This window comes from Prionailurus bengalensis, chromosome A1 (genome assembly GCF_016509475.1).
Source record: "Prionailurus bengalensis isolate Pbe53 chromosome A1, Fcat_Pben_1.1_paternal_pri, whole genome shotgun sequence".
NCBI classification, from domain to species: Eukaryota; Metazoa; Chordata; class Mammalia; order Carnivora; family Felidae; genus Prionailurus; species Prionailurus bengalensis.
Window position 1 is genome coordinate 110,695,143 of NC_057343.1, and position 22,058 is coordinate 110,717,200.

Here is a 22,058-nt window from a genome sequence, read left to right on the forward strand (position 1 = left end):
ATACGCAGCCCCTTGGTGGTGACCAGGCTTCAGACATGTCCATTACCCAGACCAAGCAAGGACCAGATGCATCACAGTGGGCACACAGAAACATCCACGTCAACACACAGTACAGATGAGCATGTGCATGTGCCCTCATGTGCCCTCCCACCCCCATGCCTCTGTAGTTGACTTGACCACCCTGACCCACACTGGGGTCTCCGTGCTGGTCACTTCCTTCCAGACCCTTATAGAACATTCTTGCCACTCTGCACGCACCTGCTCAGAGTTCTCTTAAGAAGTCCCTGCATGGGGCGCCTGGGTGGCTCAGTCGGTTGAGCGTCCGACTTCAGCTCAGGTCACGATCTCACGGTTCGTGAGTTCGAGCCCCGCGTCAGGCTCTGGGCTGGTGGCCCAGAGCCTGGAGCCTGCTTCCGATTCTGTGTCTCCCTCTCTCTCTGACCCTCCCCCATTCATGCTCTGTCTCTCTCTGTCTCAAAAATAAATAAACATTAAAAAAAAAATTAAAAAAAAAAAAAAAGAAGTCCCTGCAACTTAGAGCAATCCCTAAGTAGCTGCTGAACATCTAGGGTAGGGTGCAGCTGCTATGGACAGTCACGTTCAGTGTGAGCAACCCAAAGTTGGTCAGTTCTCTTGCTTATTCCCAGCTCCAGGCCAGCGAGCCACAGGAGTGAGAGGAATCACCGTGGGGAGAGCTCCTGGCTTCCCCGGGATTGCAGGGAGTACGTGGTCACTGGCTGACCTGGCTTTTATTTTCAGGTTCCCCCGTGATTGTGACTGCCAAAGCAGAAGCACCTTATCTCTCTGTGTACCACCGTATTGTCCCCAACGTGTGGCTCAGCTGGTGTTTGCTGAACGAATGGAGGTGTGTTAACCACTTGTGCTGGCTCTCAGAGAGCCCTGAGGGGAAGGGTAGTCAAGAAGTAATGTTATCCAGGGGTGCCTGGGTGGCGCAGTCGGTTAAGCGTCCGACTTCAGCCAGGTCACGATCTCGCGGTCCGTGAGTTCGAGCCCCGGGTCACGATCTCGCGGTCCGTGAGTTCGAGCCCCGCGTCAGGCTCTGGGCTGATGGCTCGGAGCCTGGAGCCTGTTTCCGATCCTGTGTCTCCCTCTCTCTCTGCCCCTCCCCCGTTCATGCTCTGTCTCTCTCTGTCCCAAAAATAAATTAAAAAAAAAATGTTGAAAAAAAGAAGTAATGTTATCCAGAGAGCGGTCTGGCTTTTGTTCGCCTGGGGGCTTTGGCCACTAGACTGCCTACCGATGTGATTTCTGATGGGGGCTCTGGCCATGCAGTACCATCTCTGTCTCCCAGGGGCTAGGAGGTAGAGGTCAGCCACGTGAGCAACACGTGGTCAAGCTCTCACAGAAGCTCTGGACACCAGGCTTGGGTGAGCTTCCCTGGCTGGCGATACCTTGTGCATGCTGTTACATGGCAACGCTGGGAAAAGGACACGTTCGTGACTGCACCGATGGACAATGGAAGCACCGCGTTTGGACCCTCCTGGATTCTGCCTCATGGGCGGTGTTGGCGGAGGGAGGCTTCTTCTCTTCGCTGATTTTTTTTTTTTCTTATAAACCCCAGAAATTCAGGAGTTCAAGACCAAGGTGTTGGCAGATTTGGTGTTTGTTGAGAGCCTGTTTCCTGGTTCTTGGAAGGTTGTGTTTTTCTTTTTTTGCTGTAACCACAGATGGTGGGAGGGGTCAGAACTCTCCCTTTTAATAAGGGCACTAATCCCATTCATGAGGGTCTACCTTCACCGCCTATTCACCTCCCACAGGTCCCACCACCAAATACCATTACAGTGGGGAGTAGGTGTGAACACATGAATTTTGCTGGGATATAAACATTCAGTCTATGGTACAGACGAATGCTTCCACACAAGAAACGATGAACAGAGGATAAAGGAGTTCAAATTCTGAGAAACAGATATCAGACTTACACCCAACATAACTTCACAAATAGATTAAATACATGAAGCAACATTTTAACACGCGGTCTCTGATCTTTAAGAAAGGAAAACATGAGATGATGTCCACACTGTCTCCAGCTCTCTGTTTGAGGGCATTTTCCAAACCGTAGCACAGACAACCAGCACTCACAGAACGGCAGCAATGGAAAAAGAGGTCAGAACACAGGTCTCTTGAGATACCTAGAATTTGTGAGCTGGGGTAGCAGAGAGGATGGGGCTTTGAAGGGAATTTCTTAGGGGGGCCCTTGAATCACTGGCTGGACACTAACTTATAGATGCTCAGGGTGAGACTCTGCCAAGCCTTGCAGATCTCATATCCTGGGAGTCTGTGAGGAGTGGAGATCCCAGAAATGGCACACTGTTGAGAACAGTTGGGGTTTGGACCATCCAGAATGGAGACACCTTGCTGAACATGCCAGGTATCCCCGTGGCTGATTTTAATCTATGCTCTTCCACTGTAATAAACCATAACTGCGAGTATAATAGCTCTCAGCGAGTTCTGTGAGAACTTCTGGCAAATTATTCAGCCTGAAGGTCGTTTTGTGTACTCCCCAAACTTGTAATTGAGGTCACAGTGAGGGAGGGCTTGTGTGGATTGCTACCTCTCACTTCGCAGTCGGTTCCAAAATTCAATCAGGGGGATCCTGACCCAGTTGTGTGCATGTCGAGCATTTGGCCTGGGGGCAAACCTGAATGTCCAAGCGCACATGGGTGTCTAGGCACTTGGAACAGGAAGCTCGTGTCAGAGCCTGTGCTCTAAGTATCCAGTGTGTCCATCCCCAGAGCCCAGACGGCAGACACTTGTTGACTCCAGGACTCCAGGGTATCATGTGGATAAGTGGCAGCTTACGGGACCTTCTGGTGGGTTGCAGGCTTTGGGTCCTCACCTGATCAGCCTGGTGTGCCCGGCTGGGGCAGGAGGGGACTCTGGTGATATACCGTACTGCAGCCACGAAGTACTGAAGTTCCACACTGCCTTGAAACTGCACCTGGGAAACCTGCAACCCTTCAAGGGAGATGCTCCGTCATGAATCCCCGGTCTGAGAAGGCCTTATCAGCTCCTCTGACCCGAACCACACTCAGAGCCCAGACAGCCGATCGGCATTCTTGCTGTCCTTGAAACACTTCAGGGAGTATTTGATTAAATTTCCTTCCATGGTTCATTTCAGGGACCAGGAAGGCCTGCAATCAGGAATTTTCTCCGGATACACTGTTTTAAAACCGTATACAGGCATATCTCGTTTTATTGCCCTTCACAGATGTTGTATTTCTTTACCAATTGAAGGTTTGTGGCAACTCTGTGTAGAACAAGTCAATTAGGGCCCTTTTTTTCAATAGTACTCACTCATTTAGTATCTCTGTCTCACATGTAATTCTTCCAGTCTTTCAAACTTTTTCAATATTATATATGTTATGGTGATCCGTGATCAGGGATTGCCAGTCACTGAAAGCTCAGATGATGGTCTGCATTCTTTCAGCAATAAAGTATTTTTAAATTAAGTATATTCTTTTTTTAGACATATGTTATTGCTTACTTAATAGACTGTAGTATAGCGTAAACATAACTTTTATATGTACCGAGACCAAAAAATTCATTTGACTCATTTTACTGTAGTATCTGCTTCATTGGATATTCATGTCATTGCAGTAGTTGGAGCCAAACTCGCCGTATCTGCCTCCAAGGTATGCCTGGAGCAGAGTGTAAACTGGTACAGCTTTTTTGGAGGAAGATTTGGTGAAATCCATCAAACTGAAAACGTGCTCACCCTCAGATATAGTCATTCCACTTCCTTTACTTTTATTTCTTTATATTTTATTTATTATTATTATTGTTATTATTATTTTATAAAATTTACTGTCACATTGGTTTCCCTACAACACCCAGTGCTCATGCCAACAGGTGCCCTCAATGCCCATCACCCACTTTCCCCTCTCCCTCACCCCCCATCAACCCTCAGTTTGTTCTCAGTATTTAAGAGTCTCTTATGGTTTGCCTCCTTCCCTCTCTATAACTTTTTCCCTCACCTTACTCTTGCTCATGGTCTTCTGTTAAGTTTCTCAAGATCCACATATAAGTGAAAACATGGTATCTGTCTTTCTCTGCCTGACTTATTTCACTTAGCATAATACCTCCAGTTCTATCCACGTTGCTGCAAATGGCCGGATTTCATTCTTTGTCATTGCCAAGTAGTATTCCATTGTATATATAAACCACATCTTCTTTATCAGTTCATCGGTTGATGGACATTTAGGATCTCTCCATAATTTGGCTGTTGTTATAATGCTGATAATGCTGCTGTTAAACATTGGGGTGCATGTACCCCTATAAATCAGCACTTCTGTATCCCTTGGGTAAATTCCTAGCAGTGCTATTGCTGGGTCATAGGGTAGGTCTATTTTTAATTTTTTGAGGAGCCTCCACACTGTTTTTCAGAGCGGCCGCACCACTTTGCATTCCCACCAGCAGTGCAAGAGGGTAGTCATTCCACTTCTGAGAACTTATCTTACAGACCTACTTACACCATGTGCAAAGAGGTGTGTAAAAGCTGCTTACTGCAGTACTGCTTGCCCTTAACAAGGCCTGCAAACAGTCTGAGCGTGAGCTCCCCTGAGTAGGGCTGGGGAGGAGAGCCCACATAGGGTAGGTGCTTGGGGCTCTGCACCCAGGGTCCAGAAGCTAGATCAGAACCTCCCTGAGGGACCCGTACCTTTGACATGGAGCCGCGAGTGGTCACTGAACACAAGTGAGGCTCTGAAGTCAGTACTGTGAAGGAAGAGAGGTGACCCTGAAGAGGCCACTGAGACGTCAAAGGCCCAGTAGAGGGAATTGGTGGGGCAGAGGCCCCAGCAAGTTGTACAAGCTGGTGTATCCTGGGTCGGGACCCATCTCTTCGGGAGCCCTAGCCAATACTCCCAGTGGCTTGAGCTCACCCAAAGCTCAAAAGAGCCAGATGATCATTTGCAACCGGGGTTTCTGATACAAGCCAGGAAGAATTGGCCAAATCCTTCGAGGGCTTCAAGTATACTGTTTTCCAAGATTTTAAAACAAAATGTACCCAAGCGTTTAATGAGATTATTTTAATGCAGAACCTATAACCACTGTCTTTCGTGTTGCAAACAGCTCTCCATGCTAATCAAACGCCTCTCATCTTTTTACAATGGATTCATGACTGGTTCATATAAAGACAATAAAAATTAAATGAGTCATGAGCTCCTAAATCATTCTCTTTTGGTCTTTTTAATAACTTACTTCCAAAGCAGATCTGGCTGAGAGCATATGCTTCATTAGAGTTATTTGTTCCTGGTTTTACACCATTTAGGCATGGGAAAAAAAGCGAACCTTTTAACACATCCTTCAAACACTGCCACAAATACTTTCTTCTAATGGGTTTTGTTTTTTTGCTTTTATCACTGTACTCCGCCTACCGACATTTGAAAGCCCCAAATAGCAAGATTCAGTGAAAGAAAAGAGTGGCTCTTTCAAGTCGTTTGAGATATACTGGGTCTGTTATAGCCCCCAACCCCCCCCCCCCCCCACTGCTTTTTAAAAAGCTGAATACAAGAGAAACATGTTTGCTCCTCCTGAGAGTCTCCTGGCCAAGTAGTTCCGAGTGCCACACTCAGAGCCTTCCAGCCCCTGCTCTTGCGGGGGCAGAGCCCAGTGGGCTAATGAAACCCTGCAGTGTCGTCCATGTGGGCTCACATCTAGGATGGACACATGCCGCTGGGGCCCCGGGCACCACAGTGGGTACTGCTGGACAGGAGGCAGGGCCAGCCAGCCCCAGAGGGAGGCCTTGGCAAGGCTGTGTGCTGGGTTTGTGTCCCCAGAGCAAGGCTGACTACCAGCCCTGCAAGTGCAGAGCCCTGTTGAGTTGCTTCACCCCATTTCCTTCATGGACTTGGGGCAAAGAGTCAATGAGACCATACTTGTGAAAGGGCCGGCATTAAACCTGGGTCTCCCTGGAAATGGGTCAGGACTCCAGCACTGACCCTAGGAAGGATTCAGCAGTGTGACTTTGCCGATGTCATCTTCCTGCTTCTGCTCCCCTCACCGGCAGGTCTCCTGTCCCTCAGTATCATAAGGGATACTGGGGGGACAGGGAGGAAGACAGTTATGAGGGGAGGACAGGTGATACTGTTGAGGCAGGACATGCAGACTAGCTTTGGGGACATTCACTTCACTTCATGCTGAGCGGTTTGCTGCACAGTCTGGGCAGAAGGCCGAGGCCCGGAATGGCTTTGCACATTCAGTTCTTGCAGAAAGTGAGTCAGCCTTTCCCTCTCCACCCCCAGAATACCTAGGATGGAGGTCAGGGTGGGGGAGCGAGTGCATGGATATGCCTCTGAGATGGGCCCCCAGAGCCTGGCAGTGAGCCCTGAGGAGACAGGGGCTGGGGGGTGGCTCACTGGGGATGGCCTAGGCTCTGTGGCCCAGGTGCAAAAGCCAGGAGCTAGGTGTGGTCAGGGGTGTCCCTGGCTTCTCTGTGGGATTCCCATGACCCACAGATCCCTGTCTTATCACAGGACTGTATGACCACACGCGTCTCCTTGGTCCCATCTGTTTGGATAGCTGCCGTGACAGGCATCTTACCGCTTGAGGACAAGCTTCCCCTGTGGGCTCAGGGTACGGCGCCGGACTAAGGGAGTGCCCTTCCCCTATGTGACAATGTGTTACCTGGGCAGAGCAGAGCCACAGGCCAGGGTGGGCTGACCACAGGCTCACACTGGAAGAGCCTGTGGGATGAGGGCTTGTCCTCTATCACAGCAGCACGGGCACACTCCTGGACGGCGGCTCGGAGTTCAAGCTGGGGCCCAAAGCCAGGACAGGCAGAGCTACTGTGCCTGGACCCACCCCCAAGTCCCTGGTACTGCTGAGGTGGGGCAGTGGGCCATGGATCCTTGAGGGTTGGGACCCAGGTGGGAGACCACAGGGCCAGGTCTGAAGGCACCGGGACTCACAGCTGCCTTACTACACAAACCAGCGGTTGGCCAGGAAGTAAATTTCAGGTGGTTTTTCGTTAGCTCTAGGGAATATGCGCTTCAATAGAAACTAATGATTTCTCATTTGACAAGCAGGAGGAGGCATAAGCCAGAGGCCCCCTTGCCTGGAGGTGCAGCAGAATTCCTGGTGCTGCCGCTCGTCTTTGGGGACTTTGCGCCTTTGGTCCCTGTGCTGCCCTCTCCTCGGAGGCGGGGTGGTGGGGAGGTTGTTTTGCCAGGTGCAGCTGAGACAGGATCCTTCATGCCCTGGGCTGCAGTGAAGCTGAGGCCTCCTGCAAAGGGGTGGCTCAGGCAGGGCCAGGGGCGCACCAGGTCCACGCTGACCTTCCCGGCAGCCTTGAGAAGTAGTGGGGACGGCGCTCAGCCGGGAGCCCTGCACAGCCAGGGGTGCTGCTCCCCTAGGGAGGTTACCGAGGAGGAAGACTCCTCCCCGACCCCAGCAAGTGGGCTCCTTTTGTTTCTGGGTCCGATGTATTGGGGGTCCTCCTTGGTTGCCTATGTAGTCCGGTCTGCTGCAGGACAGACGTCTGACCATGTCAATACCCGAGTAAAAACCTGTTGTTCCCACAGGCCATGATCCTTTATGTTAATATTCCAAACCTGTCAGGTTCTGGTCCCATCCTGCCACTCTAGACCTCTCCCTTGCTTATCCCTGTCCCCTGAAGCCAGAAATTCTCCTTCCTCAGGCCCCCAGCACTGGCTCCCTCCTCCTAATATAGAACAGGCCATGCTGTGTTGTAATTCTGTGCTTGTGGATACAGCATCCCCCTGGAGGCTACGGAGAGTGTCCTTGCTCTACACCCTGGTACAGGGCTTGCGAATTGCCAGCGCTTAGTGAATCCAGGGGATGATTCCCCACGTACGCCATCTGGACGGCCATGCACACATCGGGTGACTCGTGAGTGCTCCTGACAGTGACAGTGCTCACGGGGGAATCCAAGAGGCTCCTTCTCACTTGGCTCCAGGCTAGAGGGGTACATTTACTTTCTGATCAAATATTATTCTGATGCTCGAGGCATCCTTGATGTTTGCAAGTCAGAAAAGTTTAATTACATGTGTCATTAGGATGGCATTCTGTAATAGCTCTGTGACTGAATTCATTAACAGAATTCTTAACAGATAAGACAAGACAAATTAATATTTTGTTGCCCATGAAAGGTTCTCATTAAGAGAGTAGTGAAAAAGTGATTAATATTTTGTTGCCAATCAAGATGTCTCGTACAAATGACAAAGAAAGGAGGCCCACACCCCTTGGTGCTCTCTCATCTGCCTGCCTTGGGTTTCGCAGGTGCGGTGCTCCGTGCCAGGCACTAATTACAGCCGGCGATGGCGTTTCATCTCTGGCTGCAGTGGACGGGGGTGGGTGTGGGCATGCCACAGGCTGAGAACTCTAGAATACCTCAATCCCCAATCTTTGTTCCAACGGGGCCGCCCGGCCCCACCCGCCTACCCCAGTGTGTTCTTCCCTGACCAATTCTTGCTTTAAAAATGCCCCGTGAATCCTGATGCCCTGGCTCTATCCATCCCTGGCTTGATTTCCTCGGAGGGCTGCTGTCATCACTGTCCCCAGGTGGGGCTGCCACTTATGAACACCTGCTGTGTACCGGGCACCAGGCTAGGCACTTCACACATACGTTCAGCCTGAAAATGCCCGTCTCAGGCAGACATTGTCATCCTCATTTCTCCACAGGCTCAGAGAAGTTCAACAGCTTACCCAGGGCTGCTCCGGATGTACTGGAGGCAAATGTCACTGTGTCCCAGGCTGATGTGGACACCTCAGGGTCGTATCTCCCTGCCTGGGGAGACTCATTGGGCTACCGTGGGCTGACGTCAGGGACTCGGGCTGCAAGGTGCTGAGAATGTTGTTTGGCAGCAGCAGCAATAATAATAACGATGGTAGCAATATCAGTAATAGTAATAATGGTAAGGACAGTGATCATAGTTAGCATGGGATGCTGCATACGAACACATCACATGTGTCTTTTCATCCTCACTATAACCCTATGAGGCAGGAGCTATTAATTATCCCCATTTAACAGAGGAAGAAGCTGAGGCTTTGAGAAGTCAAGTGCCCTTTCCAAGGTCACTCAACTAGTATGTGGTGGAGCTGAGGCTTAAACTGGGGTCCCTTTGACCTTAGTGCCTGTGCTATTCACTAGCAGGGCCTGTGCCTCCCTTCCCTCCTGATGTGAAGGGAAGTGTGTGTTTGTGTGTGTGTGTGTGTGTGTGTGTGTGTGTGTGTGTGTGTGTGTGGTGGTGTGGCTGCATGCATCGGGTGGGCATCCTTGTGGGGCTGATGTGCCCTGGACCTTCCCGTGGGGGTTTCTGGGCAGCACAGGGCCTTGCCTGTTTGTGGGCTGCTGACTTGACCACAAGCAGCAAGTGTTTCCAGGGAGGTAATAAGAGGCCATTAATCTCCAGTTGCACCCACAATTAACCCAAATTGCTAACCTCACTGTGAAAAGTAGAAATGCAATTGAGTTGATGCTGGAGGCATGTTCGAGGGAGGGGAAAAACACTCAAAGTAATTTAATTAACCGATGGCAAGTGCATTAAGAGGAGTTCTGCCTCCACCTTTATTTCTGGTATCTTTAAATAGATCATCAAGTAATGCACATGGATGTTCAGACAGACACGGGCAGGCCCGTCCTACTTTGGAATTAATCACCACTGGCCAAACTCAGTTTAAAGCTGATGCCCCACCTTGAGAGATTTTGCACACACAGACCTGTGAACCCCCAAACACCCCCCCCCCAAATCTTTGTAAACAAGACAGTACCTCTCCTTGCTAAGATCTCAGACAAGGCCTGGGCATCTCAGGCTCGGACGACAAAGGACTCTGCCCACTCAGCCTCTGTCTATCAAGCACCCAGCAGGGTGGTGTTGGTAGCACCGCGGGGAAGCTGCAAGGAAATAATCCTGCCCCATACGACAAGAGTGGGAGAAGGGTGTTCCATGCCAGGCTGTGCCCAAGACAGGACCTCCACGGTGACCGGCCCTCGGCCCATCTGTTTCCCCGTGATCTTCAGGGTGCAGCTAAAGGGCCGAGTGAGTAGCAGAGTCCCAACCTAGTTTCTACAGAATTCTAGGCTGGGCTCTCTCCCCACAAAGCAGTCTCAGAGTTGCAAAGAATCTTCATGGTCATGGGGTTTAGCTGCCCTTGTGTGGCTACCAGCATTGCTGACCACGGCCCTGCTTGAGTTTGCATGCCTCTGGTAATGGGGACCTCACTGCTTCCTTGATGGCTCACTACGTTTTGGGGCCGCTAGGATGGCCGTAATGGTGTTCCATCTCAGCAGTCCAAACTGGTCTCTTTTAGGGGAGCACCCTGGCCCTTTGTGCTTGTTGAGCTCATGGGGTCACACGGCCCAGCCTGGCTCCTACTGTGTTAGTACCTCCCTCACCACCTCAGCGAAGTTACCCAGAACTCACCACTCAAGACCACAAGGTCTTCCTTCTCTGGGCCAAGCATCCCATTCTGGGCCAGCTCACCTGTCCTGAGCCTGTCCTGACTGCCCCCTCTTCTGCCTGAAACTTGTATTCCTGTTACTGTAGCTGTCCTGGCAGTGCCCTCCATGGATGACATCACTGTCTTCTCAATGAACTTCTGGGAAGCCACCTCACTCCTGGGGCCAAACCTGGGCCCATAAATATACTTGAATTACTCCCTTGGTTTTTCACGTCCAATGGAAGGGAGGTGCTGCTAAGGCTGTTTTTCTAAGAGATAGGATTGGTGTAAGAAGTTGCTCAAAGTCATGAGGCTGGTTTGGGGGTGACACCAGGAGCCCGGCCCAGGTGCATGGGCCCTCACAGTACAGAAGCATCCCTGCAGGTCACGGTAGGCTGTGTGTGCTCAGCTGCTCTCTCTTCTGCTCACCTCATCAAATCCACACACCCGCATCCAGCCAATGAGGCCCCCAGGACAGGCCACTCTGGCCTGATGGGGTCCCTGCCTTCCAGCCAACCCAGCCTGGCGGTTCACCTCTGCCCTTCAGAGGGAATCCCCGTTCCCTCTTGCCCCCGCCATCTGCATCCTGCTCAGCTGTGGGGTCTCCAGTCTTCCCTGGCTCTTCCAGCCAATTGCCCTCCCCGCACCCTGGCCAAGTGCTTGCTCTGTGGGCCCGTGGTCCTTCCACGTGGTGGGCTCCCTCAGGCAGTCTGCACCTCTCCCCTCCCAATCCCACGCCCGCCGCCCAATTTCGCTGCTGCAGCCTGCACCAAGGCCTCCCGCCCTGCCCACCATGCCTCCCCAGTCAGTACGCCCCTTTCCTATTGTGGATCTGGCGAGCAGGCTTGTAGTTAACATGCAGTCTATTCTCTGCATGGTGGGACTTGGATTTTTTTGGTCCCTCTGGCTATCAGACAACAGGCTTGAAAGGCATCAAACGTGGGACGTTAAGGAAACCCTCTGGCCGTGCCACTGCCACAGGAAGTTTGCAGGTTACGTCCCTGGGGCAGGTCTGCGTTCAGGGTCGGAGCCTAGCGACTTACATTGATGTCTTCCAAGGCCATGAAGTTGAGGGTAAGCCCATTGCGCTTCCAGACGATAGGTGGTCGCAGGTCTCCGCGGATGGCGCAGGTCAGCACCGTGCTCAGCCCCACGGTCACTGTGGCCACGCTGACCCTATCCTCAGGGGCGAGGGTAAGCTGAACCACCTCTGCAGGGGAAAAGGAGAAAGTCATCAGATGCACAGCCAGTGGGCGGAATTCTCACTCAAGGCAAATGGTTACAGGGATTTCCTGCAGGGCAGTGGCCCGGAGGCTTTGCGGTTCCCTGGAAACTGTCTACATTGTGCTAAGTGTACAGATGGACGCTCCTCGTGGGAGAGAGGCCGTGACTTCTGTGAAATGTTCAAAGGGCTCTGTGAATCAGAAGAAGTCAGGAGCCATAGCTGGTGCAGGGAAACCATTTGGACAACGGATTTATGAGCTGAGCTGAGCCGAGAACGTGGGCTGTCACGCAGAAGACCAGAGAGCCAGATGTGCCGCGGACACCCTGCTCTGTGCTCCTGGGCCTCATGAAGTCTGGGCCTTGCTTAGTGCAGTCAAGGTCTGCTGGCTGAGCTGACAGGTTTCTCATCCATCTGGGGGCAATTTAAAGGTTGCAGTGTCTGAAGTCTGGGGAACGAACTGGCTGACCTTTGAAAGTTTGTTTCTGTCTGAGGATTCTTTGAACTTGGATTTGGATTTCTGTTCAGCAACCATGCACTGTAGTCTTTAATTTTTCGAAGCGCACTTCAGGCCGTACAAATTATTAATCCATGCCATTTTATACTTGATAACTGGCATTAAGACTGACCATTCTTTAGGCAAATGGGAAGGGCCTAAAATATTTGCTTGCAATCACAGGCTTTTAGAAATTTTCAGGATTTATGAGAAAATTCATCAGACTCAGGCTGTTCACATACCAAAATGGGATCAGGCTTGGAGGGAGAGTCAGCAGCCCACTGACGGGACTGCCTCCTCCCTACTGCTCCCCCAGATCTACAACTCAGGGCACTTGGGGCATCAGCCAGAGGGGGCATGAGCTGAGGGAGGCAGGCTGGCTGGCTCTGGAGAGCCATCTGTGTTTATTCTGGGATGCCAGCAAAAATGTTGGGGCCCTTTGCCAGGTGTGGAGCAAGGCACAGAGCTGGGAGCTGACTCGGTGGGACCCTTTTGAGCTGTGACCAGGCAGCATGTCTGTGCTAGTGCCCTCTTGCCAATGTGTGTGTGGAGGAGAAGGTGGGGCGGTGGGAGTGAAACCCGGGACAGGTGTGATGTCCTGCAAAGCAGGTGAACCGACAGCAAGTGCAGTCAGGGTAGATCGTGAGTAGCAAAGCCCTTTCCCTGGCACAAGCAAGCAGTGGCCCGGCCCTGAGCCCATGAAGATGAGCAAGATATACACTAGGTGCTTAATCAGTGCTTGTTGGATGGATGGATGGATGAAAAATGGAGAAAATGGAAATGGAAAGGAAAGGAGTCAACAGGCCAGTGGAGAGGGGACACCCATGCACAGGAAAAATGTGACTCCCAGGGAAGGAGCTGCACGGGGAAAGATAAGCACCGAGTGATTGATGTAGATGCAACCGGCATAATATTTTACAAACATTAAAGTGATGCATTTCAAGTCCCCTCTTAAATCACGTCCTGTTTGCTGCCCTCCCACCTCGGAGTCATGAGGCTCATTGCTCAGGGCAGGAGAGAGAAGGCACTCGTACTCTATAGCAAGACCCAGACTCTGGAGATTCAGAGGGGACAGAGACAGGGAGAGAGAGGGAAAACTTGCTACACTGGTTTGGCTCCTTCTGGGCTGTGCTGGCCCTCAGGACTCAGAACCCAGAGTTGCCTTGAGTGTAGAAGGAGGTACCTCTCCTCATCGTGTGACCCACGAAGCTCCCTGGCCACGAGGCTCTGTGGAAACAGGAAGGGGTATGGAACGTCCCCTCCTTGTCCCAGGGCATTGTGAGAATAGGGAGCTGGTGAGAAGGGTGTGCCTGTTGGCATGTAGGTGAGGGGGCTCTGGAAGGGGGCTAAAGCCTCCTCCTTTCTACCCCCCACCTCGGGGTGAGGACAACATACGGCACAGAGCCAGAGCCCGGTTTATCTGCCAAAGCCCCTTTGGCTCTCTAGTGGTGTGGAGAGGTCCAAAGGTTCCTGGCCACATGCTGGCTGGGCCATAAGGAGCTGTGTACCTCTGTGCCTGAAGATTGTGCTGGACTGCCAGACTGAGGCCCTAAGGAAATGTCCCTGGAACCTCCAAGGGTGCGTAGTGCCAGCGGGGCTGCTGGAGGCCAAGCTCTGGGGGGACATCAGACCCCAGACCACGAGGAGAACCTGGGCTGACCTCAGCCAAGAGAACCTGAGACAGGGCAATTGGGAGTCTGCATGGGGGACCGAAGGTGGCCTAGGACAGCGGCATGTTTCTGTCCACAGTCAGAAAGTCAGCTTGGGGTTCAGAAGCAGCTAAGGATGCCGGCTGGGGACTGGAGGCCGGAGGCATTTTTCTTAGAGCATTACTTAATGTGGACTGTTAGAATGGCCCGCTCAGACTAAGCTTTACGACACATTGAACATTCAGTTCTATTTCCTGCCCAATGGCGGTGGGTGGGGCTTGCGAACAAGCTGGGTACATTACCAAAGGAACCTACAGCTTCTCTGTATGTTGGATGCTAGTCAAATTACTAGGGAAAGATGAACTGGGCACTCAGGCATCATCCCCTGGAGGAAGCAGGGCTGCCCTGGGCTTCAGGGCTCCTCTTCTCCAGGTGTGATTCCCCTACCATCGGCATCACATCTGGGGTGCAAATGATAGAAACGCAGATTCCTGCCCTCCACCCCAGGCTGACAAGACTCTCTGTTGGCAGGTGGGCATTCTGGTTTTAGCAAGCACCCCTGGGGTGTCCGTGGTACCCTGAGGCCTGACAACTGCTGCCTTAAAAGATGGGGGGACTGTCTGGGTGGATGGAAAGGGAGAGTCTGGGGGGGGGGATGGGGAGGTGAGGTATTCTGGTTGGCTGGGGTCTCATTTGGAATGTAAGACCTATGTGCAATGTAGGATCCTCCGCGTGGCCCCAAAGTCATAGATTTTTTTTTTAAGTTTATTTATTTGTTTTGAGAGAGACAGAGACGGCACAAGGGAGGGACAGAGAGACAGGGAGAGAGAGAATCCCAAGTGGGCCTCATGCTGACAGGAAGAGCCCGACGTGGGGCTCGAACCCACAAAACCGTGAGATCATGATCTGAGCTGAAACCAAGAGTCGGACGCTTAACTGACTGAGCCACCCAGGCGCCCCCAAAAGTCAGACGTCAAACAGTTTAGCACAGGGCTAAAACCAAACAAACAAAAAGCAAAACCCCAAGTGGGACGGCCGCTGGGATGATTGGTTCCGGCATCCTTCCGGAGTGATTTCGCTGATCACTTGTGTGTGTGAAGATGTGTACTTTGTGTAGGAATGGCTCATGCAAAATTAGAATGCGTGAGTACTGACAGAACCATCATAATTCTGCTCCTGTCAGCTACACAAATATTAACCAAACAGCAAATATTTGGATCACTTAAAGTTTAATTAAATGAATGTTTTATTGGATTTAATTCATGTCAATATTCCCTGACTGGTTTAAAAATCCTGAAAAGATTTATTGCAACCAAAGCTCTCCTTCTGCCCTTACTCCCAATTATTTACTGTTCAACACACCCTCCCCGGGCAGGCCCCACGTCCCTGCTAAGCGACCTCCCATGGTCGTTTCCCAGGGGGAAAAATGAGGCATCAATCACGGGCTGGGGCTCGAGTGAGCAGAGCAGATTCTGGACTGTGGCTCTGGACATCTGGCCTTCAGGCCTGGCTCTGCTGGTGACATGCCAAGTAGCCTTGGGCAGGTCCCTTCCTGTCAGTCAGACTCAGATCAGACATCACTAAAATGAGGGCTGGGGCTGGGAGGGTTCTGTGGACCCATCTTGCTTTGAGGTCTGGGGCGCTGAGTACATTGTTCTAAGTGGACGTCCCCCTTCTGTTCTGCCAGGCGCTGTCCGGCTGTGTCTTCCTTGCCCCCCAGGGCCATCTGCCTCTGCTCTTGGCCTACGTGCCCGCAGGGGTACAAGTAACATGAACGGTTGCCAAGCCCAAAGTGGCTTCCCTCAGGATGCCCCCTGAATCCTTGCCTTCCTCTCCACCCCAGATGCCAACAGCCTCCTGTGTGCTCACCCCTCCAGATCTTCCCTGTTCTCATGAGCACAAGGTAGGTCATAGCCCTGCTCAAAAGCCGCCCACAGCCTCCACCACCACAGAAGTCAGAACAGTCCCTGACCCGCCCCCTCCATTCTCTTCCCACGTTACCTACCATGGTGCCCACTGGTGCCTATCCCATTTGTCTATTCTGAGACCCTTGCCCTCTCGGCCCCTAGAGATGACCTTATGGGATGTTTCTGGGATCTTGAAGTTTTATTTATGTATTTATTTAGTGTTTATTTATTACTTTTGAGAGAGAGAGAAAGGGTGTGAGCGGGGGTGGAGCATAGAGAGAGGAAGACACAGAATCCAAAGCAGGCTCCAGGCTCTGAGCTGTCAGCACAGAGCCCGATGTGGGGCTTGAACTCATGAACTGTGAGATCATGACCTGAGCCGAAGTCGGACGCTTAACCGACTGAGACACCCAGGTGCCACTTGAAGTTTAATATAAATGGACATTTAGGTATTTGTTGAAGATTGGAAGATACCATCCTGCTGAAATTTATCAGGAAAAAGAAAGGAGGGTGGTCTTGGTTCTCATAACTGGGAAATCTAAGGCAGATGGAGGAGGCAGTAGATATCTGGGGTTCCCAACAAGGCACTCTCCACTTGGCTGCAAGATGCCCAGTAGTGGCCCCACACTCACAGTGTCCCTGTGCATGGGATCCCGGAGAAAGGGACCCAATATTTCCTGAGAGGCCTGGAAACAGGCATCGGAGAGAACTGTGATCGTCAGACTTGCCTCCTGGGTTCTTGCACAAAGTGATCCCCGGGGCCAGGTGGGTGGAGTACCATGCAGTCACAGGACTGACCGACATGCGAGGCCTGCACCCTGTGGCCACCGCAGGACCGGTTGCTGGGTGTGCTGAGGTGGGAACACATGTCCCGACAGAAAGGACATGTGTGTGTTGGGCAGATCGATATCCTATGACCGCTAGAGAGATGCAGAGAGGGCCTCGTCTTGCCTCTACCCCTTCCCGGCCCCCCCCCGGAGTCTCGTCATGGTGCACAGTGATGACATTGTGGAGACAGAATCAGCAGAATTCTGCTGCAGCCTGTCCGTGACCCTGCCCTTCTCTGGGAGAGCTATGGGGGGACAGGTTGCTAGTGGTGCCACGGCCCAGCACAGGGGACTCCATGGTCCTCTTGAGCCTCACATTGCGATGGGGACGAGAGGAGGACCAGGCAGCCTGCAATTTGTGGAGCTGGCTCTCGTCTGTGTTCAGTGACCACATACCTACCACTCCTGCCTGGGCACACGTGTACAGGAGGGGACCCAGCTACGCTCAGCCCTGCACTCTGCTCTGTGGAGCCAAGAGTTACGTGAGAGGGAAGTGAAGGAGCCCTCCGGGGCAGCGGCCCGCACGGGGGCCGCCCAGGGATCTTCCCGGCTGCTGGCTGTGGCTCTGCCGCTCCCACACGCCTCACCACCTGCGGTCCCAAGGGCTACTCTTTGGGAAGGTTGCCAAGGTTTCTGGGGGCCCAGGCAACAAGATCTGCCCCGTGCCCAGAGTGTGTGGAGGCAGTGAAGGAGGGCTGGGCTGCGGGTCCGAGGGGCCCAGGGGGAGCTCGTCTGGCACAGCTGGGGAAAGGCACCCACAGAGAGATGAGGTCCCTGCTGTAAGAACTGGCACCCAACAGGCGCCTGAGTGGCTCAGGCGGTTGAGCGTCTGACCCTTGATTTTGGCTTAGGTCACAATCCCAGGGTCATGAGATTGAGCCCTGTGTTAGGCTCTGCGCAGGGCATAGAGGCTGCTTCGGATTCTCTCTCTCTGCTCCTCCCCAACTTGCGCGGGTGCATGTGTGCACTCTCTCTCTCAAAATAAATAAACAGACATAAAAAAAAAAAAAGAGCTGGCCCTGGAGGGCTGGCTGGTAGGGAATCACGGGAGGGGAAGGCAGTGGGGGGTTCCTCACACCCTGGGACATCTACCTCCCTATGGGCCAGGCCTTCTGCTATCCGTGGCTTCCCCTTGTTTTCCCATGGATGAGGTGGCACAGGTCGCGTTGAAATCACCGTCGACACCATCATGGCTTGCTTAGCATAGGACAGACCTTCCCGGTGTACTAACTAGGTGTGTGTCTGGCAGTGTGAACCCAGGGCTGTTTGGTGCCCTGGCGCCTAGCACAGTGCCTGGCACACAGTAGGTGGGCTCGAGGCCAAGTCTGGCTGACAGCAGTCTTCTGGGGAAACACCTGCCTGGCTCTCTAGGTCCTTCCAACCAGAGCAGTAAAACACCTGGCTGCCCAGACACAAGGCGTTGTGGACACCAGCCCTCAGCCTCCTCCCTGCACACAGGCTCTCCCTGTTCCTTGGAGCCTGGAGAGAAGAGAAGGCCGCAGGGGATTAATGGGCCCACCATAAGTAAGGCTAACACCCTTCCCGAAGGCAGGCGGCCATAAAATTTCAGTCTCTGGAGAATTGGGTTTTAGTTCCTATTACAGCTTTTCCTTAATCTCAGGCGCTATTTCTCACACTGACTTGAACTCGATGAGACACTCATAAAACCATCAGCACCCTCTCAAGCAGGATTCTGGTGCTTCACAGCAACAGAAATTAAATTTCTCGAATTATTGTCAAGTCCGCGTTCGTTTTCTTATGTTAGAAATGCACTAATGGAACACATTCCTACCTGGACTTTTGCCATTTTTCAAATGATGCTCTTGGTGGAAAGACTCTGTCAAAAGCTCAATCAACCTGCCTGCATGTCGAAATACCCTCGAAAGGCCAACCCAGGCTCAGGAGCCTACTTGGGAATCAGGATAACCTGGAGAGACCCCCGGCCGGGTGCTTAGACACATCTCTGTAGCTGCAGCTTCTTCTCACCCTGTTCTCCTCGTAAATTAATGTGCTTCTGGTAGGAGCCCCTCAGGTGACCTGGGAGCCACCACAGTAGGTGTGGCACCTGTTTGGCAAACTCTCTTGACCTGGTCTCATTCCTGAGACCAGGGTCACACTGTGAAGTGGGGGGGGAGGGGGTGGAACAGAAACAAAGGGAGAGCGTGCATACCCCATGTCTCCTGACCGCGTAGGGGAGAGGCAACATCTCAGCACCTCCTGGACCGGATAGCTTCACCAGGCGTGTACAGGGTAGGGCTGTTTTGGCTTGCCCTGTGGGAAGGTGCTCTGGGGTGCTGTGTCCTCCTCTGTTTCCCTCCACCAGAGCCTGCCGCTCGGAGCTCTCTGCCCGAATCTGCTGAAACTGTGCGGCCAGGGGGGCTGGGAGCTGGTTGCCTATTTAGGGCCTTTCATTCTGACATGCACATTTTGAGCAGTGGAGCATGTCTGGCCTGCACAGGTGGCTCTGGACCGACCAGACCTGCATGCGTCCAAAATATCCTGTTTCTTCAGACATAATCTGATTCAATTTTTCTGTCATTGTCATATTCCCTCCTGCTTGCTTAATTTTGGGGATGGCAATAAACTTGTTAATTACTGGCAGATCTGTGGGTAATTTACTTTTTCAATTGACTTACATTGCTTGGTGTTGCTGCAACCACTGTTTACAGTTTAGTTATTAACTCTGCTCTTGGGTGTAAACAAACACCTTTGTAAGCTGCAGACAAAGATCATACCTCTATTATCTCTTGGATCCTCAGAGTGCCTAATATAATCCCTGGCACAAAGAAGGGACTTGATAAGTAGTTTTAAGCAAGTGAACCATTCAGGTGGTGCTCAGTCAATAATTGTTTATTGAGCACCTACTATGTGCCAGGATATAGTGGGAACATACCGGCAAGCAGAATAGGCTCAGTGCCCGCTAACCTGGAGCTTGTGGTGTAGCAGGGAGCACAAGTGTTAGGAGTGGGGTGGGGAGAGAAGGTACCTGAAGCCTGCCCACAGACACCCATGAAGAGACCTTGGCTCCTGTACAGCGTGACTGCCCTCTCTTGGTAGAGCCCTTCCTGTGTGCCCAGTGCAGGAGACAGACCCATGACTCACTCCCAAGGAGCCCCTGTGTGATGTGACCTTCTCCTTTTGTTTCTTTTTAATTAATGTTTATTTATGTTTGAGAGAGAGGGAGACAGAGTAGAGTGGGGGAGGGGCAGAGAGAGAGGGAGACACAGAATCTGAAGCAGGCCCCAGGCTCTGAGCTGTCAGCACAGAGCCCGACATGGGCCTTGAACTCACGAACTATGAGATCATGACCTGAGCCGAAGTCGGATGCTCAACCAACTGAGCCACCCAGGTGCCCCAAAATGTTTATTTATTTTTGAAGGAGAGAGAGACAGAGCATGAGTGGGGGTGGGGCAGAGAGAGAGGGAGACACAGAATGTGAAGCAGGCTCTAGGCTCCGAGCTGTCAGCACAGAGCCCGACACGAGGCTCGCACTCATGAGGTATGAGCTCATGTGAAGTTGGACACTTAACTGAGCCACCCAGGCACCCCATGGTTCTGACCAGAGGGATGTGAACATGCTTGATCAAGCAACCCCCCAAATCACTGTGATGGCTAACTGTATCACATGAGTGGGCCATGGGAAACCCAGAGAGTTGGTTAAACATTCTGGGTGTGTCTGTGAGAATGTTTCTGGTTGAAATTAGCATTTGAATCAGTTGACTGACTAAAGCAGACTGCCCTTCCTAAGGTCCATGGGCCTCATCCAATCAAATGAAGACCTAAGTAGAACAAAAAGACTGAGTATTCTTATATTCATTTACTATTACTAGTATTAGTGTTTAGTGTTTTGAGTTCCTTCTCCCTGACTGCCTTCAAGATGGGACATGGGTCTTTTCCTGCCTTTGGACTTGAACTGAAGTATTGTCTTTTCCTGGGTCTCGAGCCTTGTGGCTTTTAGACTGGGCCTTAACGCACCGGCTCTCCTGGGTCTCCAGTTCACCAATTGCAGACGCTGGGATGTTAGCCTCCACAATCTTGTGAGCCAATTCTTTATAATACTGTCTTTCTCCATGCATCCATGCATCCATCCATGCATCCTATTGGTTTCTGGTTCTCTGGAGCGCCCTGATTCATGCAGTCATTACCCACACTCTCTTCTCTTCTCTCATGGAGATCATGTGGTCGTGCATTTTGTGAAAGCAAATAACACAGCCTCTTTGTTGCTGCCTGAGCCCACCAGATCTGATGAGCATGAGAAATCGGTCTTCACTCCATCATGCTACTAAGATGTTGGGTCTCTACAGCATTTGGTGTTGAGGACCTAATACACCCCTTCAGAAGACAAAGAAATGTAAGTTAATGTATTTCCACAGAAGAAATTGTCATGAGATCCAGAAGGGGCCTTGGAGAGGTTATCATTCAGGTCAGGAACCCTCAAAATCCTCTGACAGGAGGAGATCTGACTCGTGTTCCAATCCTCGAAACAGCTTCTGTCCAGAGACCTTATTCTCTCCTCCCACAGCTGTTTCTACTGCTTTCGCTATTAGTGTCCAAGGGAGAGGGGTTTCGCGGTAGGCTGGAAGAGAATGTGTAAATAAATGACCCAGGATAATATGTGCTGTGCCTGGGAAGGAAGGATGCCAAGAGAGAGAAGAGCAAGGAGGCCTAATAAGATGTGAGTGGGAGTGGTGGGAGAAGTCTGGGTGGGAGCCATTTCAGTGGATATCCCTGAGAGGAGAAACCAGAGAGACCAAGAATAGGAGAAAGGGCAACGTAGTCGGAGACACAGCTCATGCAAAGGCCCTGAGGTAGGACGGGGCTTACAGTGCTCTGGGAACTGAAGAAGGCCAGTGTGTCTGAAGCACAGGGAACAATGTGGGGGTGTGTGGCACCCCTGTAGTGAGAGAGGCGCTGCGCAGCCAGGCAGAACAGGCAGGGCCACGGTTTCTTAGCGGGAGACCTGAGGATTTTCATTTAAGGCAATGGAAGGTAATTCGAGGATTTTGAGTCAGGGAGGGATGTGATCTGCTTTGCATACTAGAAGGATCACTCCAGGCCAATGGGCCGCTTCGGGGGAGGAAAGGATGCAGAGACCCCATTTAGGAAGTTGGGGCTGTAGTTGAGGGAGAGGCAGGTGGTGAGTGTGGGGAAGGAGGGTAGAGGAAGGGACGGGGCTCGGACACCATTCACACGAAGAGCCCTGCGAAAGGGGTGTCACCATTCAGATGAAGAACCCTGCGAAAGGGGTGTCGAGACTGACTCCCTCCTGTGCTTCTCGCTTGGCCTCTTGCATAATACAATGATATTTCCTGAGGTGGGGTGGGCTGGAGCCTTGATGTGCTGTTTCTGTCTTGACTGATAATCCTCTAACCCTTCCTCAGGCATTTGCTCTGAAATGTAGATTATGATCATATCCTTGGCCCCTTCAGTGAAAAAGACTTGAAGGGGATTTCTTAACAATTGCATTCCTGTTACTAAAAAGCCTCAGGAAGAGGGACAGACAGGAGTCTCCATCGTCCAGGCTGCTCTCCCTACGGC

The 22,058-nt window shown here is 51.9% G+C and overlaps 1 protein-coding gene across 1 annotated transcript in view; it reads right to left on the reverse strand.

The window, feature by feature from the left end:
- FSTL4 (follistatin like 4) overlaps nt 1-22,058 on the reverse strand; it is a 414,621-nt gene that overhangs the window by 52,883 nt on the left and 339,680 nt on the right. Inside the window, exon 7 of the mRNA XM_043587798.1 lies at nt 11,463-11,629. Within this exon, the coding sequence (XP_043443733.1) occupies nt 11,463-11,629 (167 nt within the window). The remainder of the gene's footprint in view (nt 1-11,462; nt 11,630-22,058) is intronic.